Genomic DNA, 16311 nt, shown 5'->3' with positions numbered 1-16311 from the left:
CACATCCTGGACTCTGAAGAGTCTTTGAAAAATGAGCAATTCTTAAAGATTTTCTCATAAAAAGAAAAAAAAAACAGCTAAAATTATTTGTTGCTCCTTTGAGAAGAAAAGTAGGTATAATTTATATCTCTAGCATTGAGCCCACATAGCCTTTTGGTCTCCCAATAATCCACAGATTTCTTCAGTGTTTATCTTGCTTGTCTAGAAGATAACAAGCTAGAGAGCTGGCTTCCTGCTGAATTCACATGTCACCATGAACAAAATATAGGCCCAAAACTGGTTGCTTGTTTCGCTGCCCCTGCTACAAATGGTAGCAATTGCATAAGGTGGTTCATCCTCTGTAAAGCTGGCATTCCTACAGAGTCCTAGCTTATTGTGACATCTTTCATCTGATGTAGTAGAGAACACCTTCTTATACGTGTTTAACTGGAAAGAGGTCTCTCTTTGTTCAATGGCATTTCACCCAGGTAATTATGCTCTAGATCGTACTGTGATTGTTAAGTTAACATCAGATATCTTGGGATCTTGGCTTATAATCCTTTTAGAAAGTATTTTAAAACAATTTGTGTTTATGTATAATGCAGAATTGTAAAAGGCAGGGCAGGGCAAACAGGCACATACGAAGAATTCTATAAGGAGAATTTATTCTGAGTGGGAATAAAATCAAAAGTAATTAAAGTAACAGCCCACATAGCAAATTCATAGAATTTAAGAACAGCAACATCATCAATGAAGGAGTGGCAGCCTCTCATTTTTATTTATAATCATCAGGAGAAAAAAAAAGAGCTACCTCTGAAAGCAAATTAAGGTTCCCATATCCACACACATGGGAGCATGTCTCATTGAAATTAATTAACCATAAAAATAGCAAGGGCATTTAAACTTTCTGGCTTCTAGTTCTATGCTGTTGCTTTTCTCTCAGCACACATCATTTTGTGACAAAGACACCAGCAAATAGACTAAAGGATAGCTTTTTTCCTAGAGCTGTGGGTATCTTGAACTCCATGGTTTCACACTGATGTGGCATTGGGAGCTATGTGGTGGTGGAAGGGTGTAGAGGGATGAGTGTGTTGCTTTGTGGTATGTGGAGGGTAAGTCATGTAATTTCATTGTGCAATAGCACAATGACAAATAAAGCTATTATACTCTATTCTATTTACAAAAGAGCAAATTGAAAGGGACTTGGGCTCGGAGGATAGAATCAAAATGCCATACATACACCAGGAAGAGCTTCTGAGGTACTAATTACGGATATCTTCAATAGTAGATTAAATAAGAACAGCAACTTAGTATACAGCAATAGAGAAAAAGACAAATCTTGTGCTGGAAATTATTAGAAATGGGAGTCATAGTACTCTGACATCATTACAGAGATGTTGAAAAATGCTGCAAAAAGCTATAAGTTGCCTCATCTCATAAAAGCACATTGTCATACTAGATAGGTTGGCTTTTTAAAAAGTAAGCAATTACTTTAATTTTTTTTTGTTCTCAAAAGTAGAGTGGATGCTTGCCAGTTAAAATACCTGACTATAAGAAGCCACTGAGCTGGCAGAATGCACATCTTCCTTCTGTCCACTTTACTGTTGCCCATCACCCCAGATGGCGCACTGGCACAACAGAACTGCATGAACTAGCCTTTGGACAGTATGGTATTCTTACCTTAGCTTTAGTAAAAAAAATTACAGGGTGGCATTATCCCTTCTCACCAGTAAAAAAATAATTAATTATAAAAGTAGTCCTTTAAAACGAATTACATAGAAAATAAAAACTCCAAAAGTAAGGATTTGGAATACCATCCCTGTAAGCAACAGTCAAACTACCTGGGAGTTTTTATGCATTGCTGACTAGATGCAGACCATCTGCATTAATCTAATTTATTGAATTTCCAATACTGAAGAGGTTTAAGGTAAACAAAATGGAGAGGTCTAAGAAAGTGGGGGGGGGGGGGGGGGAGGAATGCAAACCACTTTAAGAGATGTGGAGTAGAAAGAATACATTTGATGGACTGGCCCATATTTTTCCAAATAGTAAGTCAGTAGTTGAGCCTGCTGATTGTGTGGTAGCTGACAAATGAAGCTTGTATCCATGACTGTGTAGGCTGTGTAGACTGTCCCCACTTTAGAGAGACTGGATCAGCAATTTGCCATCTACATAAGCAGAGCATGCACGGAGTCTCTGAGAATGACACATGCATACTATGTCTTGTACTACTCCTATTCCTACATATTTCTTATTTATTTATTTATTTATTTATTTACCGTACTTATATACCACTGTTCTCAGTCCGAAGGCGACTCACAGCGGTTCACAACAAATACGAACAGCAAAAATTCAGTGCTACAGTATAGAAACAGTTAACAACCTAACACATTACACAATTAATAAACAGTTACTACAATACCCATTCACTGTCGTCTCGTCATCAAAAACATGTTCCAGATTCGTCATCCATTGTTCCATTCCAGTGTTCATTAACCAATCATTGCACTAATTATTCGAACGCCTGCTCAAACAGCCAGGTCTTCACCTTTTTGCGGAATACCATTAGAGATGGTGCTAGTCTAATGTCCGTAGGAAGGGCGTTCCACAGCCGAGGAGCCACCACTGAGAAGGCCCTATCTCTCGTCCCCGCCAGCCGAGCTTGAGAAGCAGGCGGGACCGAGAGCAGGGTCTCCCCGGAAGATCTCAAAGTCCTGGTAGGTTCATAGGCAGAGATGCGGTCAAATAGGTAGCTTGGGCCGGAACCGTTTAGGGCTTTAAAGGCCAACGCCAGTACTTTGAATTCAGCCCGGTAGCAGATCGGTACCCAGTGGAGTTGGCGCAACAGAGGGGTTGTATGCTCCCTGCGCTCCGCTCCTGTTAAAATCATGGCTGCCGAGCGTTGGACTAGTTGGAGCTTCCGAGCTGTCTTCAAAGGCAACCCCACGTAGAGAGCGTTGCGGTAGTCTAAACGGGATGTAACCAGAGCGTGGACTACCGTTGCCAAGTCAGACTTCCCAAGGTACGGGCGCAGCTGGCGCACAAGCTTTAGCTGTGCAAATGCTCCCCTGGTCACCGCTGAAACCTGGGGTTCCAGGCTCAGCGATGAGTCCAGGGTCACACCCAAGCTGCGAACCTGCGTCTTCAGGGGGAGTGCGGCCCCATCCAACACAGGCTGTAACCCTATGCCCTGTTCGGCCTTGCGACTGACCAGGAGTACCTCTGTCTTGCAGGCATGTAGCCAGGGGGGGGGGCTCGGGGGGCTTCAGCCCCCCCCGAAATTCTCATGGTGGTTCGCGAAAAGGCCTTACTGGTGCATTATTTAAACTGTTATGTTTATTCATATCATGATCTGATCACCATACTCAATATATCCCATATGCATGGGGGTATTCGGGTAATGATACAAAAGGTTTGCTAGGCTAGACCCTCTTTCACTCAGACTCAGCCCCCCCCCCGAAACTCAGCCCCCCCCCCCCCCGAACCCCTCCCTGAAAATTTTTTAGCCCCCCCCGAAACGAAATCCTGGCTACGGGCCTGCTGTCTTGTCTGGATTCAATTTCAATTTGTTCGCCCTCATCCAGACCGTCACAGCGGCCAAGCACCGGTTCAGGACCTGGTTACTCATCTCTCCCTGAACATCAAGGAAGGGAAGGACAAATCACTGTGTTTAGTATTCAGGAGGACAAATCACTGTGTTAGACCCAGCTGCTAACATTATGCCATGAATCAGATATTCATCTATCTAATGCAAAACCTGCTCTGGAGGAAACTGGAATTTCCATAGTGAAGTGTAAACAAGAAGTGTGTACAGAATAAGCTGATCTACTTATTCCAAATTTCACAAGCTCTTACATGAACAACAAACACAGCTATAAAAATGACAACTCCCCCTGGCTGCTATTACTGTTTCTTAATAATAAGCCTGGGATTTCAGAGCACAAAAAAGCATGAGTGAAATAAATAATTAATTAAACAGTTGAAAGACAAGAACACTGGGAATCACTTGTGTTTACGATAGAGATATCAATGTTTCTCCTTACCTTCCCTGTACTTGTAGCACTAAATTGCAGCCATAGGAGTCCAAATGGCATGGAGTGTTTGCTCCTCTTGAGCCAATCCACAAAGTACTATCTCTTCCATTGCGTCCCTCAAATCCAAAATCAGACCATACTACATCCTATTGTGAACAGAGGGTTGAAACAAAACAGCATTTTGAATATCAAGTCAAGATGGAGATCTTCCATCTCCATGTTTTCTCTACATTCTTCATAAAGCTCTATCATACCTGGGCAACTATGGCCCTTCAGATGTTTTTGTGTGTGTGCTACAAATCCCATCAGCCTGAGCAAGCATAGCCAATGGAGAAAGGATTATGGTAGCCGTAGTTCAAAATCTCCAGAGGGTTACACCTGTTCATACATATAATACACTATTTTAGGGTATAAGTGCCATTGGAAAAAATCAGGTGAGGTATATAAACACTTCAAAATCAGGTTTAGAGAAAGTGGAGGTGAACATTTAAAGAAGAGAAAATAGGTTTTAAACCTATTTACATTCCACCTCACTCAACTACCAATAACTCTTTGTGATCCATCAGTCAGATCAACCATTGGGTGAGTTGCAAATTTCCTCTGTGTCTTCACATATGAAGCAAGCTGTGAAAGGCATCTATGGATAACCATTTTATCTCACGTCATAATACAAACGACTAAGCTGTTTCTCTCCCAAGCAGTTGATCATGTATATGGGTTCTCTACATCATCCTGATTTATGATACGAAGAAATTTATCGCAGGTCTAGAGTAGCTACATGACAAAATTGTTGCCTATATTTTTCCTACTGCTCATTGTATGACAAGTATAAGAAACATAATGATTAATCCCACTATTTCTTTAATGCCCTTGATTGAAGAAACCAATAACAGGCTATATCCAAAATCTCTTGGAACTTATTTTGAAAAAGAGAGAAAATTAATAAGCAAAATGTCATCTCACTTTGATGAGTGATCAGCTCTAATTTCTAGTCTTGGGAGGCCATTGTTAATGTCATGGAATCATAGAAAAGAATCATATAGTTGGAAGAGACCTCATTGGCCATCCAGTCCAATCCCCTGCCAAGAAGCAGGGATACTGCATTCAAAGCACCATTTCTAGCTGGTTTGATGATTTTTTTAAAAAATGCCTTTTTTGAGGGAAAATTAATACCACCACCATTTTGCCCTTGATGTTTTCCTTGAAAAAAAGATGATTGACTTGTACTGATATAGAATATATCATATATTTACACTGCCGTGATTCCCAAATTTACCCCAACTGGCATGTCCTCTGAATATGTTTGGCTCAAACACATAAGTGGGAGGACAATTTTTACTGATCTCCACTGCAGCCTCTTGGTTCCCTCAAATTTAGCTCTAAAAGGCAAGAAGAATATGGAACAGCTGGAGAAATAGCTGGTTTCAAAAAGCAAGGAAAAAAAAACTCTGCTGTATCTCAATCTCATCTATGAATAGAAGGAATCCTTTACATTCATGGGCATCCAGTTAGGATTCAAGCCAACAAAAGTATATCTCAAAGAACATATCCATAAAACAGTTACAGATACTTTAATAAATTGAACAAGATGAATCTGCCAGTGTTGTCAAATAACCTTCAATACCACCAGGTATATCAGCATCTATGAATCTGGATTCAAAGTGCAGGAGGACAGGTAGCTACTTGGCTGAAGACCAGGAGAAAGTCAATTCAATTATTTTCGAAGGCAGAATCCTTTCAGTGAAATGGTTCCTTTGGCATTGGGTAGGAAATTGTTCTATTGACATTGGGTGAAGTCTGGCGAAAGCATGCAATTTTTGCCAAGAACATTAAATGTATTGTGGGTGGGTTTTTTTTAATCAATTGGAAAATAGCTTATAAAACCTTTGCCAAAGGAATGTCCAAATTAAAAGGACAACAGAAGAGAAAGAGGTGTCCTGCCAAAGCTTTTTTTTTTTAAAGGAAGATGACAGGTTTGGAATTTGTGCAAAAAAATATCAAAGTACATTGCAACATACTATGCTCAACTATGTTAAATTAGTTAGGCTTCATCACTGGTGGTCATATATATATATATGACTGATTTTAAAGGGTTTCTTTATAGAAGAAAGTGCTAACATATTGGCTTTTGCGAAGGGCATATCTTATAATCATAGAGTTGAAAGAAGCCTAATGAATCATCAAGTTCAACCACCCTGCTCAATACAGGATTTCCAACTAGAACATTCCTGCAGGCAGCTGTCCAGGCTCTTTTTCAAAACATCCACCTCTCCAATCAATTGGTTGCATTGCTAAATTGTTCTCACTGTTAAAACGTTCCTTCTAATATATAATCAAAATTCTACCCACCTCTAACTTCAACCATTAGACTTGGCCTTACCCTCTGGGGCAGCAGGGCACAAATCAGGAGCCTTCTCTTTGTGACATGCTTTAACTATTTAAAGAGTATGATCATGTCACCCTTCAATCTCCTTTTCATCAAACTGAATATGCCCAGCTCTTTCAACTTGTCTCATTTTTTTTTCTTTCATACATGCCTCATTTTTTTTCCTCATTGAATTTCTCTGAACTTACTCCAACCTGTCTATATCCTTCTTAAAATGGGGCATCAAGAACTGAATATAGTACTCCAGAACTTAATACTGTACTCATATATAGTACTGCTAAGTATCCCCCATCCTATACCTGTGCATTTGGCTTTATTCTAAATATAGAATTTTCATTTGTTTCTGGTGAACTTTTATTAATTTCAATTCCGTTTTCTATTTTATCTAGGTCCCTTAAAATCCCTGTCTCTATTTTCCACTGTGTTACCTAAAACTACCAATTTTGCATAATCTGCAAACTTGATGAAGATTCCATCCACTCCCATCAACTAAGCCACTGACAAAATACTGAAGAGAACAGACTCCACTTGAAACCTCCAACTCTGCCCACATACTTGTTTAGAAGCACCAAACCATACAAATGCAAAAATGTAATAAATTCTTTGAGACAGCATTAACCTACATTTGTGGAAAGAGGACACAGGCTATCTCTCCCTGCCTCCACTATTGTTTTCTCCGTCTGAAGAACAAAGTTTGAAGAGGACTTTTGTCCTCTGTATGTACAGCCTTTCCACACAATTATGAACCACTGACCATGTGAGCAAGCCTCCATGCAGAGTGGAGACTGTTTTCCACATGTGAAAACAAATAAGGTTTAGAAAGCAGGACTAACCTGCGCCTTTCCCCTATGTATTCAGGATATCCTGGCATCTGAACAGGGTTACCAATTTGTGTAATCACAATACTAATCTGAGGGTCAGTATAGTATACTGGTTTGAGTGCTATAATAAGAAATTAAAATTTGAATCCTCACCTCTGCAATGGGAATCTGCTGGGTGACCTTTGAGTAGTCATAGTTTTTCAACGTATGAGAGCAGTGAAAGCAATGGGAATTTACCCCTCTTTCATAAATTTTGTCTTGTAAACCTTATGATAGGATCACTGTACTCGGCTTGACAGTATATAACAAGAACGGTAACCTATTTCAATAGCTTTTTCAACAATGTTTGACACTTTGCCAACTCATTTGTCAACAGTAGCAAACTGGGCTGATGACACTACGTCTCCCAAAATGACCTCAAGAACTCTCTGACGCAGATATTGCCAATTCAAAATCCATCACTGGCATGTGATACAAGGTTCATTTGTTCCAACATAACCCTGCTGCACTTCATTACTGAATTTCATGCACCACTCCATCTTGAAAATCAAGATGATTGTTTAGTCTGTTTGGGATTTTATCATCATGAATCATGTGTTAAAATCATGGCTACAATAATGGTCAACCTCTCTTCCTTTATTATACGTTATTAAGTTAAGCTGCTGTCAAAGTACAAACAAATGCAGTTGAACTCCTGTTAATAAAAATATCTTAATATTTTCATACTCTTCCTTCTTTAGTTTTTAAACAGTTATCAATTCATAAGATGTCACAACACCTTATGAAAAGAGATGTTGGAAAGTAGACTGGGATATACTGGTAGATCTCTGGGTGCCATACAAAAATCTCTGATCTATCCACAATGACTGACTTTCACTTAGCCAAAGTGTCCTTACCCTGTAAAACAGGCATTATCAGCTGGTTGCTTTTGACAGACCTTTATTCACTTTTCTCCTGGCCGGTTTTAGAATGCTCCATTAAAATCCCTGATCTCTGGTAATACATACATAGGGTTTACATGTAGAGTTCGTGCATAATCCATTATACAACCACTTTGAGTCTCCTTTGGACCTGCTTTGAATCTGATTTGGGAGAGAAGGAGGAGGATACAAAAACTACTACTACTACTACTACTAATAATAATAATAATAATAATAATAATACAGTGTATGGGGTGATGTAAATGTTTGTGTCTACTCCTTTTAGTCCACACTATGTCTGGCTATGCTTAATAGGCTGATATATTCTAATTCGTTTGTTTTTCAAATGAAAGTGATTCTTCAGGTCTGAGAAATATCTACCTTATCTTATGCAGGTAAGTGCTCAATTTAGCTATAACCTTAATTCTTAGTCTGAAATCTAGAAAGGTATGGCATAGTAATTTTCCCTAATTGCTACAGAAGTTTGCCATATGCTTTTCAACTGTTCTTCTCATACTTACATAAAATGTCACTTAATACTGAAGTCTAAGAGTATATTAAACTTTAGATAAATTAACTAACATCATACATCTTGTTAACTATTTTGGTGGTTCCATTTGAGTATATTTTACTTCTCTATTTAAAATATTTTGGGCTAACATTCTGTGAATTTTCAGGTCTTGGAAGCTAAGCAGGATCAGCCCTTGTTAGTACTTTGATGGGAGGCTTCCAATCAATACCATTTGCTGTAGCTATATCTCAGAAGAAGGGACTGGTAAAACCACCTCTCGATATTCCTTGCCATATGAAATTCATGGGCTGGCCATACGTTGCCAGGGATCGTGAGACCATGTTCACACATATATAAGAAAATTATTTTAAAACCAATGAAGCACAACCAAAGCTTTAAAAGATCATCCTGAACTTATCATATTCCAAGCTTGGAAAACCAAACAAATAGAAATTTCTTTGGCACTGAGAAAGAAACACAACTGATGCCATTCAAGGTGCCATGGAGAAAGATTTCCATAAACTGATTGCTATGACTGCATAGGTTCTCTGTTTGGTCTGTTTGGTCACCATCCATTTAGTTTTAGATGGAAGAGCCTCAGGGAAAGCTCAATGAGGATTATGCAGTAGAACATAGTGCTTTAGATATGCAGGTCCCCAAACAGAGAATATGCAGGTCCCCAAAGAGAATACTATGTGAAATGTGAGCCTCCTTTAAAAAAATTATCATGGCATGAGGATATAGACAAATCATGACTAGAGATGGGGAGAAATTTGTCTAGTTCACATTATCTGGTTTCACTTTTTTGAACCAACATATGAATGGAAACCCAGTTATCTGCTGAAATTGAACTTCTCTGAATCTGAAACAAAGTTCCTATTTTTTTAAAAAAAATACAAAAGTACATCTCAGAGAAAAATACATGCACGCAAAAATGAACATATAATCAAAAAGAAAGTCCAAAATGCATTAAAAATGACTTGTAAAATTATGGATCTGAAGCAAAATTGTGTATAAAAAAGAAACTATCAGGAGAACTGCACACAAAAAGGTAGAGGATTTTTTCCATAAATGTAAAAAATAATACTCTCAAAGTCTGGGATGAATCAACATTAAGAGTGGAAAAATCCTCCAAGTTTGGGATGAACAGAACCTGAATTGGGGTTGGGGGAGAAAAACGGAAAATGACAGCTTCATTTTGGCTTACTCAGATGGGGAAGAAAAGGCCTATTTAAATATTTAAGCAATCATTCACTTAATTCTCTTGGGAACCTATTACATTTAGAAGACTAACAGAAGGTGAGAGGAAAGATAGACATATTTGTTTTTAAAAAAGACAGAAATATTCCAGTTCTTTGTGGTACAAACATATAATATTTAAACAGTAGAATTCACTATATTAGAAGAAACCATTATCCTGAGTTATCAGAATGAACTCAACTCTGTTTAAAGAGAAGTTGTGAAAATTGGTGTACTTTTGATTTATATACGTTGGCCTTAGGTATTTGATTTACATATCTCTTTGGTTTTGTATACTTGGACATTTTAATTCCTCTCTGTGCTATCCTGGCTGGTACTATCAATCTAATAGACATTAGGTTCAATGCCTCATCATCTAAAACCATGACTATTATTTATCCCAAACAACAGTTGGTCAATTATCAATTTGTTCACAGGCCAGTACTCTGATATATGTTTAAAAAACAGAAGAAAGAAGGGTCGATCCTCCCCAGAGCAAAATATGTACATATGAAGATGCCTCACATATATTCTTCAGAAGATTTCATCTCACTTTCTGTCCCTATGATCATTGGGTTTTGAAAAAAAATGGCTTCTTGTGGAAACAAGAAGTGGAGATTCCCTCTTATCCTCATGATAGCTCTTTCAGGAGAAAATTTTCATTCTGAAGGGTAGATTTCTCTCCCTTTCTGTTGTTTCACCCTGTTCTTAACTATGAGTCATTAGTAAGTCACATGTTTATAACTCGGGGAGTGCCTATACTTCTGCTTTAAAAAGTAAATTTGAATCTGTGCCATTGAATGACTTTTTGGTAGGAATGATAAATGTATGGCTGTCAGTAGCTGAAAAGGCTAGCCAATCCCTACTCTCATTCATATCCACCTATTGATGTGAATCAGGTTTTTCAACTTATGCTTACATTAAAAACAAATTTAGGCGTGAGTTGGATACCACTCTGGAATTACATATTCAAATGTTGGACATAACACCCAATTTCAATACTATTTTAAGTACAAAAATTAAACAATTTCATTCAACACTTTAGGTGTGAATCCAATAATTTCCCGTATCAAAATAAAGATCTGTGATTACTTTCAACATTTTCTTGCATCAAAATAAAAGTTTTTGGTTATATTTCATGTTTTCTCATTATTTCCAAACCTAATACATTATATAAAACACTCAGGCAATTGGAGTAGATGAAAAAAGGAAGAAATTTGGAACAGAGTTTGGGTTTTGTGGGAAAATCAGGGAAAGAGTTAGGCTTCTGTGGGAGAAAAAAAAGTTCCATGACTGAAAATTTTGGGAATAGATAGTCTACTTAATAGAGTGGACTCTTCTAGATTGCTTATATCTAGATTCAGGAATGAACACTTGCACGCTAAAAAAAATTGAATGAAGCTAACCCTCTATAAGGTATTTTAAATTCTCTGAAGGTAGCATCTCTCTTTCCGACATTCAATACTAAGGAATCATCAAGATAAGTTTGTAAGTGAATGGAATAATGCTGGGAGCTTACCTGATTTACAGAAAGAATTACAGAAGTCTAATACAAACATTTTTCAGAAGCGTCAAGAAACCACAAAGGAAAAGTTGCTCCTCCAGCTTTCCACGGCCATAAAAGTTAAAATCCAATATAACTATTTCGGTGATAAAGTTAAAGGTAATAACCATCCCTACACTTTAATCTCACACCTAAGTAGTTTCTCTGTTCGGTTGCAACTTAAGAAGAAAGAGAGTGAATATAATCAATATTAGATTTTTAAAAGAGCTTATTTTGAAAATGCTTCAGCCACAGCAAATACCTGATGTGATTATGGGCAAAATAGTTTTTACCCAATGATCTGAAAAGGAATTGGTAAGTACTAAAATCCTGACACAAAGGACTGCTTTTTCCCTTTTCTTTTATATAATAAAAAAGATCCAGAGCTGAAAGAAATGTAGTTTATAAGTACCCCAACCATAACAGATGGCACATTACTTCTGAATTACATTTATTTTGCTTGCTGCTTACAATGGAGCTAATATACCCATATGTCACTTTAAGAGGTCTCATTTCTATTTAAACTTCATGCATATATCTTGCCTCTGATTTATACCTCAAAATTCTGTAATGTAATATCAAGTGAACAAAAAGTCCGGGAAGACGCAAGATACTGCTCGTACATTAAAATAATGGAATCATTACCTTAAGCCACACAACTGTAAATGATAAACAGTGCAATCTAAATTTCAAACAACTTCTAAATGGCCCTATTAATCATTCCAAACAAAAAAAGGGGGTAGCTACCCTTCTTGTACCCTTCAAGTCACCTTAGTAAAATATCTAAATAAAATCTAAATGAAAACAGCAGATACCAGTATGGGAAGTTAGAAGAAAAGAAAAGTTATCAACAGACATAGGTTTCTTGTCAGGCAAAGAAACACTGAAAAATTTATTTCTGTAACTTTCAAAGCCTAGAGAACACTATAACGAAACCAATTTTCAGGCCAGGAATATCCTTCTGGTCAGTGTTAACTAGTTGTAACAGTTCTGGTGAACTCCGACATCACAGATACTATTTACTATGATCTGATTTTTGGTCTGATCTAAATAGCTTTTTGTGCACCACTACTTTGTGGTTAAGATGGGACCAGTATGGTCAAAAGTTGGGAACACTATATTTTTAAACCACAACACTCAGGAAGCCTGGACATTTTCATTCAAAGTATGGAATCAACTTTTTCCCCTGCACGCAGCCTACACCTCTCAGACAACAAAATGAAGTACTAGGCTTTGCTATTTTGACCCAGAAGCATTTCCACATTCATCTGAATAGGCATTTGTTGGTAACATTTCATTATAATCATTTTATCAAGGATTCCCTCTCCGTTATTAGCAACCTTAATTCTGCTCAGCATGAATGATTGTTCATCTGTGTTCATGTCTGGAAAAATATTTGTCTGGCTTTACATCTACATATGCTTTCTGATTTTGAAAAAGGAACCTCCTGAAACATGTCAGCCCCCTCTTCAAATGACAACAATATCGCACCCATGAGAATGTTAGGGACCTGTCTTAGTTTGAAAAAAAATGTAAATATGTAACTAAATGTGTGGGTTAGGGTGACTCTGAGGCTGCTCATGTCACATGATAGTGCGACTTGAACCACAGATGTCTCATACTGTGAAATGGGGAGGTTATGCTACAATGGAGGAGACATAGGTTCAAACTTCATTTAGCCACAAAACCAACAGACTTTGGCTCTGTTTAAAATACCTCACCACTGTCACACCACTGTACTTTAAGCAGTGAATAGAAAAGTTTAGGAAGGCAAAAAAAAATATCCAGTGGTGTGGAGAAATAATATGAATAGCTGGATTTGAAATCAGCCTGAGTGGGGGCACAGCACCACTGAATGGTTGTCACAATGGTTGTCAATAGCTTATTCTCTGCTTGTTCTCCCAGAAAGCAGGACTAGATCTATTTGTAGAAACTCTTCAAAGTTATGATAACATAATGGCACCAATGATTTAGCAGATCATTTCTGGATGTCTTTTAAGAAGAATCTAGACAGCCAGGATATTCCAGTTATATATTCCCTGCATTTGAAAAGAGTAGCTGGCCTATTATGTCCCCCTTGGCTTTATGGTTCTAGGAGCCAGGCATTAAGAACTATCTACATTACCCTTGCTGCTTGGAAGAAAAGCTGGCTATAAATGTGACAAATAGGTGTTTTTGTTTTTTTTTAAATGCTACACCAATTTTTATTACACTAGACTGGCTGCAGAATAATCATAAGGTTTTCTGAATGTTCCTATTATGCTGCGACATTTTACAGAACAAATGTAATATTGTACCTGGAAATGCTCTGGCTTGTCTTCAAACAGCTGAGCAATGTACTTATAGTCAGCATAAGTCCAGTACTTATGCAAATCGTAAGCCTTGAATGGTCCAGAAGAGCAAGAAGGCTGTCTTCCACTCCAGGCAAGAAACTCTTCAAGTGTAGCTTCTACATAACTGCACTCTGTTTCAAACAGAGGAGCTAAAGAAATAGAAGAGACAACATTATATGCACACTGAACACTACACCAATAATAAAGAAAAGCAAGGCAGGTTCGAAGATAAAACTATAAATTATTTTCTTGGCTCCAATTGCTGGTTAAATACAATATAAACCACAAATGAAATTACAGCAGCTTGGATGCCTCAGCCAAAAATGCCGCACGTAGGACAATTTTAGCTTCTAATAGGCAATCTTTCTTTTACTCACATCTCCACAGTGACAAGATTCTTGTGATATAAGAGGAAAGTATGTTTCAGAGGCTTATGGTTGACTTTCTGAAAAGTCGTTGTAGGGAAAAAAATCTCCTTAACACAGAGAAATACTGAGGAATTGTAGATGCATTTGCAGGAACCATTCTTTAGAAACTTTCAGAATGAATGCACAGATTCCTTCAAAATATTCTTTCTCTGCCCAATACCAAATTTGATCTGATTACTTAAGAGCAAGCAGACATATGCATGCTACTAAATCACTCCTACCTGGTTCTTCTTACAAGTAGAAGTGATTAAATGAACCATTTTTTTGGCCAGGTAGAGAGAAAAAACCTTTATGGATTGTAATGCAGATTTACAGTAAGTTACATCCTTACTGCAATCTGTTTACCAAATGTATGAAAAACTATTCCATCCCAGGAAGCATTCCCTTGTTCTTCTAACAAGTCAAAGCTTGGAGCTGGCTTTCAGATCAAGGCTAGCAAAAGGAGTGAAAAGTCAAGAGTCAAGATCTAAAGCAGTGGTTCTCAACCAGTGGGTCCACAGATGTTTTGGCCTTCAACTCCCAGAGATCCAAACAGCTGCTAAACTGGTTGGGATTCCTGGGAAATGTGGGCCAAAACTCCTGGAGGCCCACAGGTTGAGAACCAATGATCTAAAGCATACTTCCATTTCCAATTATGCACTTCCATATGTTTTATTACAAGAAACATATTCCTCTCCCCTTCCCCTGTAGTTTTCCATGGTACCAAAAAGCTGCTCAGGTAGTTTTGAGAAGATTTCCAACTCTCCAGTATAGGCTTAGGGTATATGAGGGCAGTACAAGGAAGTGGTAATAATTGATTCTGGTAGTAGCAACAGAATCCAGAAAAAGTACATCAGTGGACCTTGGCCAAAGACTAGGTATGAATGTAACCCTACGTTTTCTGCCCTTCAGCTCTTAGTTCAAATCACTTAGGAATTGAGAACCTATGGCTCTTCAGATATTTTGAAACAAAATTCCAGCAATTCCAGCAATTCACTACCATCAGTCATACTGGATGGGGCCTATGAGAGTTTAAAGTCCAAATTGCTGAGGATCCAATGACAATCCCACAATTGGTTTAGATTATCCCAGTTCCAGGTAGAACTGAGTGTGTAGAAACTATGGTGCAGGGTGCACAGGACAAGTTTGTGAAAAATTCTACTTAAATGTTTTACACAAGAATGACATGCAACCCATGGTACTTTTTAAACTAAACAAATAAGAAACCTAACAGCCATTACATATAATGTCCCAAAAATAAAGGTTTGAAGGGTTTTTACTGAATTTTTGCTTCATAGGTTCACAGCATGAGAAAAATAAAAAATAAATTTACTAAAGTACCTCTCACAAGTCCAAATGCGACCATGGAGGAGATGGAGACTCCAGCGCAAGGGGATTTTGTAGGATCAGGTGCCAGAACAGAAGCCCAGTATATCCTCATGTGGATGGGGTAAGAGGTCTAATTTTGGTTATGGATTTTTAAATGTATGTTCTGGGGAATAGGAGTACTAGAGTCATCTTTCTGAAAAATACTTTCCCTTCCCTATAGTGTAGCAGTCAGCAACACATATTGGTTAAGCTTGCAAATGGAGATGTTTAGGATGTCAGGATTTTAACAGTGTTGAGCTTGTATACTGTCAAGCCTGTCAAAATTTCAGCATTTGGGGATTTAAGTACATGTAGTGCATAGATAGACAGATAGTCTTGAGCCATTTTGCCAAGAGGGGATGCAAAAGACAGATGAAAATGCTTGAGAATCACACATATATAATAGCATATCTGGAAACCAGACTATGTTGTTAATTCCTTCCAGATAAACATATTGAAATATCTTTTGCTGGTTACCTAGTGGCAAGACTGAAGCAAGAAAACGGCCCCTTGAGAATGTTATACAACATATAATAACATGGCCATTTTGTACTATAAAAAAGGGAATTTAATTGTCCATTTGGGAAAGAAGTTTACTTTTAAATCTGTGAATTAATGCTGCCCACACTGAAAGCATAACTTGACTTAGAAACAGAGGAGGAGAATCCTGACCCTGCAGATGTTTTGGCTGCCAACTCACATTATTCTGGCTCAATGTAGCCAATGGTAAGGAACTCTACATGGGGTTTCCCTTACTTAAAATAATAACA

At 37.9% G+C, this 16311-nt stretch overlaps 1 protein-coding gene across 6 annotated transcripts in view; it reads right to left on the bottom strand.

The window, feature by feature from the left end:
- Window positions 1–16311, bottom strand: part of HSPBAP1 (HSPB1 associated protein 1) — a 71354-nt gene that overhangs the window by 31951 nt on the left and 23092 nt on the right. For all 6 annotated transcript variants that reach the window (XM_060774672.2, XM_060774689.2, XM_060774679.2 and 3 more), the window contains 2 exons: window positions 13731–13915; window positions 4023–4159 (listed from right to left, as the gene is read on the bottom strand). In XM_060774672.2, coding sequence (XP_060630655.2) covers window positions 4023–4159; window positions 13731–13915 — 322 coding nt within the window. The remainder of the gene's footprint in view (window positions 1–4022; window positions 4160–13730; window positions 13916–16311) is intronic.

Source organism: Anolis sagrei, chromosome 1, assembly GCF_037176765.1.
Source record: "Anolis sagrei isolate rAnoSag1 chromosome 1, rAnoSag1.mat, whole genome shotgun sequence".
Classification (NCBI taxonomy): domain Eukaryota; kingdom Metazoa; phylum Chordata; class Lepidosauria; order Squamata; family Dactyloidae; genus Anolis; species Anolis sagrei.
Note: the sequence above shows the minus strand (reverse complement) of the source record. Positions and strands in the feature narration are given on the sequence as shown.